Genomic DNA, 12,884 nt, shown 5'->3' with positions numbered 1-12,884 from the left:
AAAAAAAAAAAAAAAAAAAAAGTAAAACCAATCCTAAGTAATTTAACTGCACGCCAGAATAAAATCTAATATTCTTTAAAGGAATTCAGTAAAATGCGACATTCAACATTGTAAAATTCGCAATGTTTAGCATACCACAAAAAATTACCTGGCATGCATAGGAGGAGGAAGATACGACCTGCAAACAGTAGAAAAATCAATGAATAGTGCATACTCAGTGTCAGGTGATAAAAACAAACAAACAAAAAGAAGAAAGAAAAAAGTATCGATCAGTAGAAGTAGATCCAGAAATGACAGAGATGATGGAAATAGTAGCAAAAATGTTGAAACTGCTATTTAAAGTATGTTCCATACACTCAGGAATTTGGAGAAAAATAGAAGCATGATAAGGAGAGAAATGGAAGATGTAAAAAAGACCTAAACAGAACTTCTAGAGATGAAAAATACAACACTAGAAGTATAAATGCACTGGATGGGATAAATAGCAATGTTAGACATTACAGAAGAAAATAGCAGGCCGGGCGCGGTGGCTCAAGCCTGTAATCCCAGCACTTTGGGAGGCCGAGACGGGTGGATCACGAGGTCAGGAGATCAAGACCATCCTGGCTAACACAGTGAAACCCCGTCTCTACTAAAAAATACAAAAAACTAGCCGGGTGAGGTGGCGGGCGCCTGTAGTCCCAGCTACTCGGGAGGCTGAGGCAGGAGAATGGCGTAAACCCGGGAGGTGGAGCTTGCAGTGAGCTGAGATCCGGCCACTGCACTCCAGCCTGGGCGATAGAGCGAGACTCCATCTCAAAAAAAATAAAAAATAAAAAATAAAATAGCAATAATCTTAAAGCTATAGCAATAGAAACAACCCCAAATAAAGCAGAGAGAGAAAAAATATTGGGATAAATAAAATCACAATGGGATACCATGTCACATCTATCTACTAGGTTGGCTATAATAAAAAATTAATAACAAGTACTGGCAAGGATGGGGAGAAATCAAAACCCTCCACTGCTGGTGGGGATCTAAAATGGTGCAGCCACTTTGGAAAGTAGGTTGGCAGCTCCTCAAAAAGTTAAACACAGAATATCATTTGACCCAATGATAATTCTACTCCTAGGTATATACCCAAGAGACATAAAATCATATGTCTACACAAAAGCTTGTGCACAAATGTTCACAGCAGCATAAATCATAACAGCCAAAATATAGAAGCAACCCAAATGTCTATCAATGGATGAATGGGTGGAATATGCTATAACCATAAAGTGGACTATTATTTGGCCATAAAAAATAATAAAGTACTGATGATACATGCTACAAGAATGAACCGGGAAACATGCTAAGTAAAAAGCTAGTCACAAGCATCACATGTTATATGATTCCATTAATCTAAAATATCCAGAATAGGCAAATCTATTCTATAGAGACAGAAAGTAGATTAGTGGTTTTTTAGGGCTGGGGGGACAGGAAGGTGACAACTAAAGGGTATGGGGCTTCTTTTTCAGGTGATAAAGTGTTCTAAAATTGATTGTGGTGATGGCTGCACAACTCTGTGAATATACTAAATACCATACCATTGAATCATATACTTTATATGAGTGAATTGTATGGTATGTGAATTATATCTCAATAAAGCTGTTACAAAGAAAGACATGTGTGATATTGATGGGGGAATACACACATAGATCAGCCAAACAGAACAGAGAACCTAGAAACAGACCCATACAAACATGCCCAACTGATTTTTGACAAAGGTGTAAAAATAACTCAATTGAGGACAGACAGTCATTTCAACAAATGGTACTGGAGCAACTGGATCTCCAGAAGCAAACAAACAAACAAACTAACTAAAGGTTGGGGATGGGGGAATAACCATCTTATTTTTATTTTATTTTATTTTATTTTGTTTTATTTTATTTTGAGACAGGGTCTTGCTCTGTCTCCCAGGTTGGAGTGCAGTGGCGTAATCTCAGCTCACTGAAACCTCCCCGTCCTGGACTCAAGGGATTCTCCTGCCTCAGCCTCCCGAGTAGCTGGGATTACAGGTGTACACCACCACACCCCGCTCATTTTTGTAGTTTTAGTAGAGACAGGGTTTCTCCATGTTGGCCAGACTGGTCTCAGACTCCTGACCTCAAGCAATCTGCCTGCCTCGGCCTCCCAAAGCACTGGGATTATAGGCATGAGCCACTGCGCCTGGTCTGATAACCTTATCCTAAGTCTCATACTCCATACAAAAATTAACTGAAAATGGATCATGAACTTACATGTAAAACCCCTAACTGTAAAACTTTTAGGAAAAAAAAAATAGAAAAACTTCAGCATCTATAACAGAATTTATCAAAGAGTTCTTGGACTTGACAGTAAAAGCACAATCCAAAGAAGGAAAACTGATGAATTAGATTTAATCAAAATTAAAAATTTTTGCTCTGCAAAAGACCTTGTTTAAGAGGATGAAAAACTATAGAGTGGGCCAGGTGTGGTGGCTCACACCTGTAATCCCCGAACTTTGGGAGGCCGAGATGGGCAGATTGTTTGAGGTCAGGAGTTTGAGACCAGCCAGGACGACATGGTGAAACCCCAGCTCTACTAAAAATACAAAAAATTAACCAGGCCTGGCGGCGCATGCCTGTATTCCCAGCTACTTAGGAGGGTGAGGCAGGAGAATCCCTTGAACCTGGGAGGCAGAGGCTGCAGTGAGCTGAGATTGTACCACTGCACTCCAGCCTGGGTGACAGAGTGAGACTCTGTCTCAAAACAAAAACAAACAAACAAACGAACCCGAAACTATAGAGTAAGAGAAAATATTTGGAAACCAGATGACCAACAAAGAACACGTATCTAGAATCCATCAATAACTCTCAATACTCAACAGGAAAAGCCAAACAATCCAATTCAAAAATGGGTAAAATATATGAGAAGACATTTTACCAAAGAAGATATACAGATGGCAAATAAACACATGAAGATATTCAGCTTCATAACCCATTGGGAAATGCAAACTTAAGTCACAATGAAATACCTTTACACATATATTAGAATGACTACAATAAAAAAAAAAAAATAGTGACCACACCAAATGCTGGTGAGAATGCAGAAAACTGGCTCACTCGTACATTCCTGGTGGGAATGTAAAATGATATAGCCACTCGCAAAAACAGTTTGGCAGTTTCTTTAAAAAGTAAGCATGCAATTACTATATGACCCACAATTGTACTCCTGGGCATTTATTCCAGGAAAATGAAGACTCATGGTCAAACACACACCTGTATGTGAAGGTTTATAGCAGCTCTATTCATAACAGCTAAAAACTAGAAACAACCAGAGGTTCTTCAATGAGTAAATGGTGAAGCAAACTTTGGAACAACCAGACCATGGACTGCTGCTCAATAATAAAAAGAGACAAACTACTGATATAGTCAGCAACTAGATGGACTTCCAACAAGTTATACAGAGCAAGAACAAGCCAATCTCTAAGGCAATTGATATTTATAGAATGTTCTACCCAAAATGGACGGCACATTCTTTTAAGATACATGTGAAACATTTACCAAGATAGATCAAATCTGGGGCCACAAAACATGTTTCCATATGTCTCAAAGGGCTAAGATCATACAATACATTTTCTCTGACCTCCAGGAGGAAAGAGTGGTGTAGGGAGAAGGGTTAGGAAACTGTTCAATCCATCCACACAGGGCATGTTGAGACCAAGCTGTGAGTGCGGAGATACAGGGAATTTTTTTTTTTTTTTTTTTTTTTTTTTTTTTTTGAGACAGGGTTTCACTGTTGCCCAGGCTGGAGTGCAGTGGCATAATCACAGCTCACTGCAGCCTCTACCTTCCATGCTCAAGGGATCCTCCCACCTCAGCCTCCCCAGTAGCTGGGACCACAGGTGCACACCACCATGCCTGGCTTACTTTTTGTATTAGTTTGTAGAGATGGGATTTTGCCATGTTGCCCAGGCTGGTAAGGGAGACTTTTGAGGGAGAGAAAAGTATAGAATGGATAGGCCTCCATTAGCCCTTAAATGTGTAGGGTCAGAGAGACAGAAAAGTCAGAGATAATTTCAAGATTTCTGGTTTGGCAGTTAGGGTGTAGTAGTGGAAATTCCCTTGACCAAGATAGGCAACACAGGCAGAAGAACCCCATGAAAGGCATAAGGAGGAAAGGACACGTCTGCTTTGGGTAAAGGCTGAGTTTGAGATGTCTGTGAGACACCTGGTTGAAGGCATCCGGAGGTAGAAAAAACTGGGCCTGTGAGAAGAATCTGGGCAATTGATTTCATAGAATATGTAGAGGAATTATGCTAGAATGCAATGCCAGAAACACCAGCATTTCAGGAATGCTCAGAGGGAGAAGTGGCCCACAAAAGTAGGGGAGAAAGGAGATTTTTGAGAAGGAAGAAATGGTTGACAGTATCGAATGCCACAGAGAGGTCAAGTATGAGCCCAGCTAAAAAATTACCAGGGATTCCACGGATTTAACAAGTGGGTGTCATGCTCTGATAACTTTTGTCCTCTATTAGTTAACCTCAGCTTCCTGTGTAAAGAGGATAACACCACTTAGCTCACTGAGGTCTTATGGACTGAATTACATAACAGATGAGACAGTGCAGCACAGCCCCTGGTACAAAGTGGGCACTCAATAAATCTGATAAGGGTTTCTCTTGTGAGGAGCTGGCAATGCAAGCATGATGTCAAGGTGTTGTAAGAAAAGGTCTACCAGTCGGTGCCAGTCTTGAAGGGTAGAGACCTTGTCAGCACTGAGCATGTAGTAAGTGTTCAATAAATGGTAGCTGTTATTGCCATCTGCTGTTATTACTACAGGCACCCTTCAAGCAGTAGGGAGGCCTGCTGTTGGAAGGTGGAAAGATCGATGTTTCTGATTCCCTGGGTGGGGAACCTGCATCAGACTACAGATAGGTTTTACCACTAGGTGATATTTAATGTGGCTTAGATGTCATTCCACTCAAGGTACAGATTCAAATGTAAACCTGTCTCCCTAGTGTCAACTTTGTCATCCAAGTGTACTAGGATTTTTAAGTCATGGGCAAAGCAAGGTGCCAAGATACTTACAAGGAAAGTGACCTGCCAGCACTTCACTCTGCTCATCTGGAAAATGACATCCTGGGTCTGGCTGTCAGGCAGGGTGATGCAGCAGCTGATCTCGTTATTGCCGACAGAAAGAACAGCTCCAGAGCCTGGTTCTGGGTAGTCACAGGTACAAGGATCCAGCTGCAGGTATCCATAGTGCTGTACCTCCCGGGCCAGCTCCAAAAACTGCTCCGAAGAGGGTGATGGGTGGGAGGGGAAGCAAGAAGAAGCAAAAGACCACTTGAAACAGATGAAAACCTCATGTCAGAAGCTACTACCATTCTAGGAGAATACATGGAACTAAGTCACAGTGAAAGCACCTTTTCTTCTTGATCATACAAATGGAGATAATGCCCCTGGTGCTTACCAGAAGCCTGGGGGAAATTCCTGGAGTGTCCTTCCAGGGAAGGGACCATTTCTGCCTCTTTCACCATTGTGTCCCTGCCCCTGTTATGGTGCTTGGTACGCAGTGGAAATGAAAATATTCCATGAGTAAATGAAGAATGAAGAAAAGAGTCCATAAAATGGATGAACAGATATGATTCTGTCTCAGCAGATTATAATAGCAAGTAAACAAAAAAAGTGTATGTTGGCTTTTTTTAAAAAAAAAAACAAAACAAAACAAAGTCTCACTCTATCACCCAGGCTGGAGTGCTACGGTGCGATCTCGGCTTACTGCGACCTCCGACTCCCTGGTTCATGCATTCTCCTGCCTTAGCCTCCCAAGTAGCTGGGATTACAGGCAAGTGCCACCGTGCCCAGCTAATTTTTGTATTTTTAGCGGAGACAGAGTTTCACCATGTCCGCCAGGATGGTCTCGACCTCCTGACCTCGTCGTGATCCGCCTGCCTCGGATCCCAAAGTGCTGGAATTACAGATGTGAGCCACTGTGCCTGGCCTAAAACACTGGCTTTTAAAAAGTTAAGCTGAGATCTATGTAGGAAGAAAAGTAGTTCATTTCTACAGGCTGCTTTATGTGATGATGTTATTAATTGCCAGAGAAAGAGATTTAAGAAATGGCAATGAGGCCACGAGCTGGTCTGCTTTCTAAATAGAATTCCAGAGAGCCCCCAGTTGCCAAGGGAACACTTTTATGTGACTTTTAAAATTTAACTTTTCCCTCTGTTTCTGAAGTGACGTAAGAACTGAGGACAGTTGCAGTCACACCACTGATCAAGGCATCCTGTCTCATTAACATCTGTCCAGGGCTTTTCATTTTATTAATGATTGCATTTAAATAAGCTGGTATGGGTTTGGTGACTTCCACTCCGTTCTTCCAGCTTTCTCCATGGGCCTGGCCTAGTGGTATGTGAGATGTGCATGCAGAGAACAGTTCCCACTTTAGCACATGGCTAAATCAGAAAGAAGACTACCCAGTGACAACTTGTGATCCTTTCCTGAAGCAAGGTACCTCACACCTCCTTTACAAAGACTCCAGAGGCGTTCTCCGATACAGTGAAACAGGCTGAGACAGAAGCAGTAAGGGACAGCTGACTCCTGATCTCGTGCCGGCAGGAGTATTCAAAGCCACTGTCCCATCCAGCCACATGTGCCAGCTCACTGTGCCACGGTCCAGGCTTCAGCTAGGGAGATGCAGTAAGGTGCTGGCCTTTGGTTGGGTCAGTGAGAAACATCAGAAAGGACAGGCTGTGAGTACATGTTACTTGTGCAGTGACTGGGGGCAGGAGCTAAGTCATCTTGCCACGGAGCAGACAGAGAGTAGTGTCATGCTTTTGCTACAACACTTTCTAACTGATATGGTATAAATCTATAATTGTTTATCTTATTGTTTGATAACACTTCTTTAAAATTGCAATAATCTCTTGGCTGCAATGAACTAAAAGAAATGAAAGTGTTTGAAAAGTGAAGCTCTATTTTGCAAAAAAGTTGGTGATGAGTAAGTAACTTATATAAAATGCCTGTTGGCATTTGACATTCGATAAACGGGTGTTGTGATATTACTAACGATATGAACACCAGAAGACAGAAAGCTACAAGGATTATCTGCTTGAAAATTAGTTAAGATTGTATCTAAAAAAGACAATTTGACATACACAGCTGCAGAAAATATGTTTATATTAATTTATTTTCATTTTGATCAGGGATTGGTAAACTTTTATGTAAAGAACCATCTAGTAAATATTTTCAGCTATACAGACATATGGTCCCTGTTGCAACTACTTACCTCTGCCACTGCAACACAAAAGCAGCCTTAGACAATACATGAATGAATGATTGTAACTGTGTGCCAATAAAACTTTATTTACAAAAAACATGGCCCATGGACCACAGCCTTTCTCAGATTTAGATCAAATGAGTCTTCTTTAAGTTAATTTCACTCATTTTCAGTTCCAAGTTTTCTTGTACATAAAATATAGTTGTTAATGTGTTTGCTCCATTAGCCGAAGAACTTCATAAACAAATAATGTTGGTTGCATATCAGTACATGCAGATGCTTTGAGAGAAAGTAAATTTCAATAATAATTAAATTTTTTCCATTCAATTTATGTAGTCAAAGCAAAGCTTTTTAAAAATAGCATTATTACAAATAGTATGGTAAATTCAGATCAAATGTTTATCATAGAAGATAAAATTTATTTTGTGGAAAAACTACAAATATACATTTTGGCAGAGCATGGTAAGAACAACATTCTTACTAAATGAAGAGGTTTTTAGGGCAGATACGTACAAAGACTTGGTTGTGGTATACACAGTTTGTAATTGCATCTAAAGTAACAGCAATATTCTATCAATCAAAATAGAAGCTGCACTTGTCAAAATTTCCAAACACAAAGAAAAACTGAGCTCGTTTTTTTGTGACAAAGCTGAGGTAGAACATCGGGCTGGCGGGTGGCAGGGGATACTAAATTGTGGCAGTATGTGCCTTTCCTTTTTCTTTTTTGCAGTTCATCAGTAAAAATCTCAGTGAGACTTTGAAGAATTATTTTCTGTTACGTATAAATGAGTCCTCTAAATTTTGGTTGTATTTCATTCAAAAATCAATGTTGCAGTTGTGAACATTGGCAAAGTCAAAAGAATTTTTAAAAAGACAGCACAACGAAACACAGGCCATTTCTTCTGTTCAAATACGTCTTGTCTGTCAGACTCACATTCGCTGCTTGGGGGCAGGAGGTATGTGAGTTAGTAACACCTTTATGGAAACTTTAAAAATGAGTGTTTAGAAATATATCCTGAGGAATAATAGAACACATACTCAAAGAAAGAGGATGTTGGCTGCAGTATTCAGGGACTTCAGCCAGGAGCTGTACCAGGTGTTGTGAATACACAGAGTATGTATACATTAGACACAGCCCTGGGCCTCATGGCTCTTGCTGCCAAAGTGATTTATAGCAGCAAGAGCTGGAAACAACCCGACTTCCAATAACAGAAAAGTGGTTAGCCAAACGATAATATAACCATAAAATGGAATACTCTGTAGTCACTAAAAATAATGCGGAGGATCTATATTAATTAACTTAGCAGAGGACTCACAATATACCGTCTGTATTTTTTTAGAATCTTTAAACAATAAGCTTTTACTAATTCCGTACTCAGAACAATCAATGAAGATATTCTCATTTTTTAAAAAAGAGCCCCACTTTTAGTGCTTGGTAGGTTTATAAATTACAGAAACAGTTCAATTCTAATGTGTTTCTTTAACTCCCTTTCAAGGGATTTCTCTTGGAGCAATATTTGATTCACCTTTGTTTGATTGTCTTCTTTCTGGAAAGCTGCTAATTTCTGCCTCTGCGCCTGTGTGGGTTTGGCCCATTCTTTTTCAATGTCCTGTATTGTCTTAAAATAACAGAAGTTGTAAAATTAGCAGTCTTAGCAGAAATTAATCAATCTGACAAAAACATACTCTTGTATGAAGGGATATAAAAACAAACCCAAGTGGATATATATTTAGGGATTCAGCATGTTACAAGCCTTATTTTTTAAATTAGTAAGAAAGGATTGTTCAACAGCTTGGGGACAGTTGGCAATACTTGGCAAAAAAGAAAATAAAATCAGCTCTTCCCCCACACCACCCAATCAAATAAATTCCAGATAAAGATTTAAATGTATAAGACCATAAAATAATTAGGAAAAAAAAAGGTAAATATTTTTATCTGACCTTGAGGTAGGGAATATCTTTTTTAAGATATAAAAACAAAATGTCATAATGAAGAAATAGTCATATATAATTATGTGAAAACATAAAACTTCTGTACATGAAAACCACCAAGAACAAAACTAAGAATCAAATGGAAAACCACGGAGAATGATTGCATCATATATACCAAACAGTTAATATTTATATAAAGCAATAGGAAAAACGTAAGCATCACCAGCAGGAAAATGGACAACAGCTATGTATTGGCAATTGACAAAAAGGAATTCCAAATAATAAGTATATTTGAATCACAAACATAGATATTGGGAAAAATATATTGATAAGTCAATTACTGCTATTGTTTATAACAATGAAACATTTTCAACTTGATAGTGGCAAACACATGTATAGTGCTTACTGTGTGTCAGACAATGTTCTAATTGCTTCAGAACAAAAGTCAATCTTTACCGCCATCCTGTGACATAGGTACTGTTATGAAATGCCCCAAAAGAGGTAACTGAGTTCGGGTATAACTAAATAATAGGCTATGCTATCATTAAAAATTACACAGAATGTTTAACAACATAGGAAATGTGTGTAATGTACATGAAAAATATCATATTACCAAGTAAGAGTCTAGTAGTAGACCCTAATTTTTATAAAACAACAAAAAATAAATGTAAAACAACAAGAATTCCTCATATGGATACTTACGAGTCAAGGAAATGGATGTGCAAATACATGAAATGTATATGAAATAAATATACCCAAAGAGTTAATTAATAGTTTATATGTCTGGTTGGTTTAAGATTTGGGGTGACATCTACTTTCATTTTTGAACTCTTCCACACTTGCAAACTTTTTATAAGATAAAAACTAATTTTACATTAAAAAAATTAAAGTTGAATATATTGTTGGGTCCTGTCTGGTCAGCCTAGGGTAACCACCATCAGCAAGTGTTCCCAAACTCTAAATCCCTAATGGGGTTCTCGGTTGCTTCCTAATCCACTGCAGGCTTCAGCAGAACCACACTGGGCTCAAAGGCAGAAATTGCCTGGAAGGCAACGGCCCCCTGTGGAAGCCCGTCAGGATTGTGGTGAAACAACATGGAACGTGGAAGCAACAAAGCCTATTGTCTCAGCCTACCCTCCCTGGGCTAGGCACCTTTTCCTGTGCTCTTTCCCTCTCCTCTCGGCATCCAGCTCCCTTCCCCTTTTAGCCAGTCTGGCCCCCGGGGAAGCCGTGGAATCAGTTGTCCACCTCCTCAGCTGCACACATTCGGCCTGTGCTGCTCTGACTTGTCATGACAGGCCAGAACTGGCCATTGTACCTCAGGCTGTCAACCCCTAAGGGAAGACGCTGCGCCCGTCATTTCAGCGTGCCTTGCCCAGTGTCCTACATATGGCAATGCCCAGCAATTCTTTGCCAATTATCAGGTGCTTATTTTCACCTTAGTCTGAACATAAGCCTATCTGTTACATCCCTCAGTGATATTGGCAGGTTATGCTTTATCTCTCAGAGAATAATGAAAAGCTGAATACGCCTTAAATATTGCTTTAGGCTAGGGGAAAAGGACATGGGGTTTAGAGAGGAGAAGAAAAATAACTAATATTTGTTGAAAACTTGCTTTAGATTGATTTTGTTATTGACTTTTTCCCCAACTACAGTGGTCCCCCTTATCCTCGGGGGATACTATCCAAGACTCCCAGAAGGGATGGGATATTATCATGGATAATATCAAACTCTACATATACTATGTTTTCTCCTGCATATACATACCTATGATAAAGTTTAATTTATAAATTAGGCACAGTAAGAGATGAACAACAATAACTAATAAGAAAATAGAACAAGTATAACAATATGTCAGCATTGCTACTCTTGCACTTTAGGGCCATTATTAAGTAAAACTGGGGCCTTGAACACAAGTGTTGGGATATCAGGACGGTGATAACTGAGATCACTACTGAGTGACTGATGGGTGGATGATGCAGACAAGGTGAATAAACTGGACAAAGAGATGATTCATGTTCTGGGCCAGGAAGACATTTCATCACACTACGTAGAATGGCATGCAATGTAAAACTTATGAATTGTTTATTTCTGAAATTTTTCCACTTAATATTTTCAGATCATGCCTGACCGCAGGTAACTGAAACCACAGAAAGCCAGACCAAGGATAAGGGGGGCCTACTCTATTCTGTGGGGAGAAACAATTACACCACCATTTTACAGATGAGTAAATTGAGGTTCAGAGAGGTTATGATGTTCAAGATGACCCAGCGAGTAAGTGGCAGGAGTTAGAGCAAACCCAGGTCTGGGCACTTATAGCAGGCCCTCCTACCCTTGCCCAAGCCACTGAATTCTTACCAGGTAGGCAGCTACCTACCCCAAGGCTTTCTCCTTGTCACCAGTTCTTCTTCAAACCAAACCTACAGACCATACGAGAAAGCATGGGTGTGAAGAACTAAACACTGCCTTCTTTCCTGAATTGTACTTGATGGCAGAATCCAGTAAAGGCTGTTAGCACAGGGGAACAATATCGAAAAGAAGGGATGGCTGTGTAAAGATAAACAGGAGTCACAGCAGTAAGTACTAACCCAAGATGTGTCATTCACTATCAGAGTAACTGGATCCTCAGACACAGAGATGCAGATGTCCTACAGCAAAGGTAACATAACTGTTTTGTTTCATTACCTTTTTTTTTGAGACAGAGTTTCACTCCTGTTGCCCAGGCTGGAGTACAATGGTGTAATCTCGGCTCACTGCAACCTCTGCCTTCTGAGTTCAAGCAATTCTCCTGTTTCAGTCTCCCAAGTAGCTGGGATTACAGGCGTGTGCCACCATGCTCAGCTAATTTTTTGTCTTTTTAGTACAGATGGAGTTTCACCGTGTTGGTCAGGCTGGTCTGGAACTCCTGACCTCAGATACCGCAGATGATTGGCCTGCCTTGGCCTCCCAAAGTTCTGGGATTACAGGCATGAACCACCACACCCGGCCTTTTTTTTTTTTTTTGAGACAGTCTTACTCTGTTGCCCAGGCTGGAGTGCAGTGGTGTGATCTCAGCTCACTGTAATCTCTGCCTCCTGGGCTCAAGCCATACTCTCGCCCCAGCCTCCCAAGTAGCTGGGACTATAGGCATGTGCCATCACACCTGGCTAATTTTTGTATTTTCAGTAGAGACGGGGTTTCACCACATTGGCCAGGCTGGTCTCAAACTCCTAATCTCAGGTGATCTGCCCACCTCTGCCTCCCAAAGTGCTGGGATTACAGGTGTGAGCCACTGTGCCCAGCCTTATATCATCACCTTTGAAAAGAGTTGACCCTGATTATGAGTTCACAAGTCATCACTCAAATGTGATTTTATACAGTGCCTCACTCTGAGTAGGTCCAGACAATAAGAGTTGAGTCTAGACAAGTCTACTACTCAGTTACATGGTTCCCTGAACACTGGCTGAGAGGGGCTTAGGCAGAACTGAACTTAAAAAATCAAGCATCCTAAAGGTGCTGCAGATAGAAAAAAAGAAAAAATAATAAAATTTAAAAATTAAAAAATCAAGCAAAATCACATAAGCCATGGTCTTCCTGAGCTTCAATCACACATGCTCTAGCATCTTCTGCAGTGGGCACAGTAGCAAGAAATGGAGGTCACATGCCTCTCAAAGGCAGGCACTGGCCACTCAGTTCTGGCTAACGCGTGG

The 12,884-nt window shown here is 40.3% G+C and overlaps 1 protein-coding gene across 1 annotated transcript in view; it reads right to left on the bottom strand.

The window, feature by feature from the left end:
• The window catches only part of SNX31 (sorting nexin 31), a 71,141-nt gene that overhangs the window by 17,703 nt on the left and 40,554 nt on the right, over positions 1-12,884 (bottom strand). Inside the window, exons 9-10 of the mRNA XM_011931614.1 lie at positions 8,790-8,882; positions 5,070-5,273 (exon numbers count right to left, since the gene is read on the bottom strand). Of these exons, the coding sequence (XP_011787004.1) occupies positions 5,070-5,273; positions 8,790-8,882 (297 nt within the window). The remainder of the gene's footprint in view (positions 1-5,069; positions 5,274-8,789; positions 8,883-12,884) is intronic.

Source organism: Colobus angolensis, unplaced genomic scaffold, assembly GCF_000951035.1.
Source record: "Colobus angolensis palliatus isolate OR3802 unplaced genomic scaffold, Cang.pa_1.0 Scaffold121, whole genome shotgun sequence".
Taxonomy (NCBI): Eukaryota; Metazoa; Chordata; class Mammalia; order Primates; family Cercopithecidae; genus Colobus; species Colobus angolensis.
Note: the sequence above shows the minus strand (reverse complement) of the source record. Positions and strands in the feature narration are given on the sequence as shown.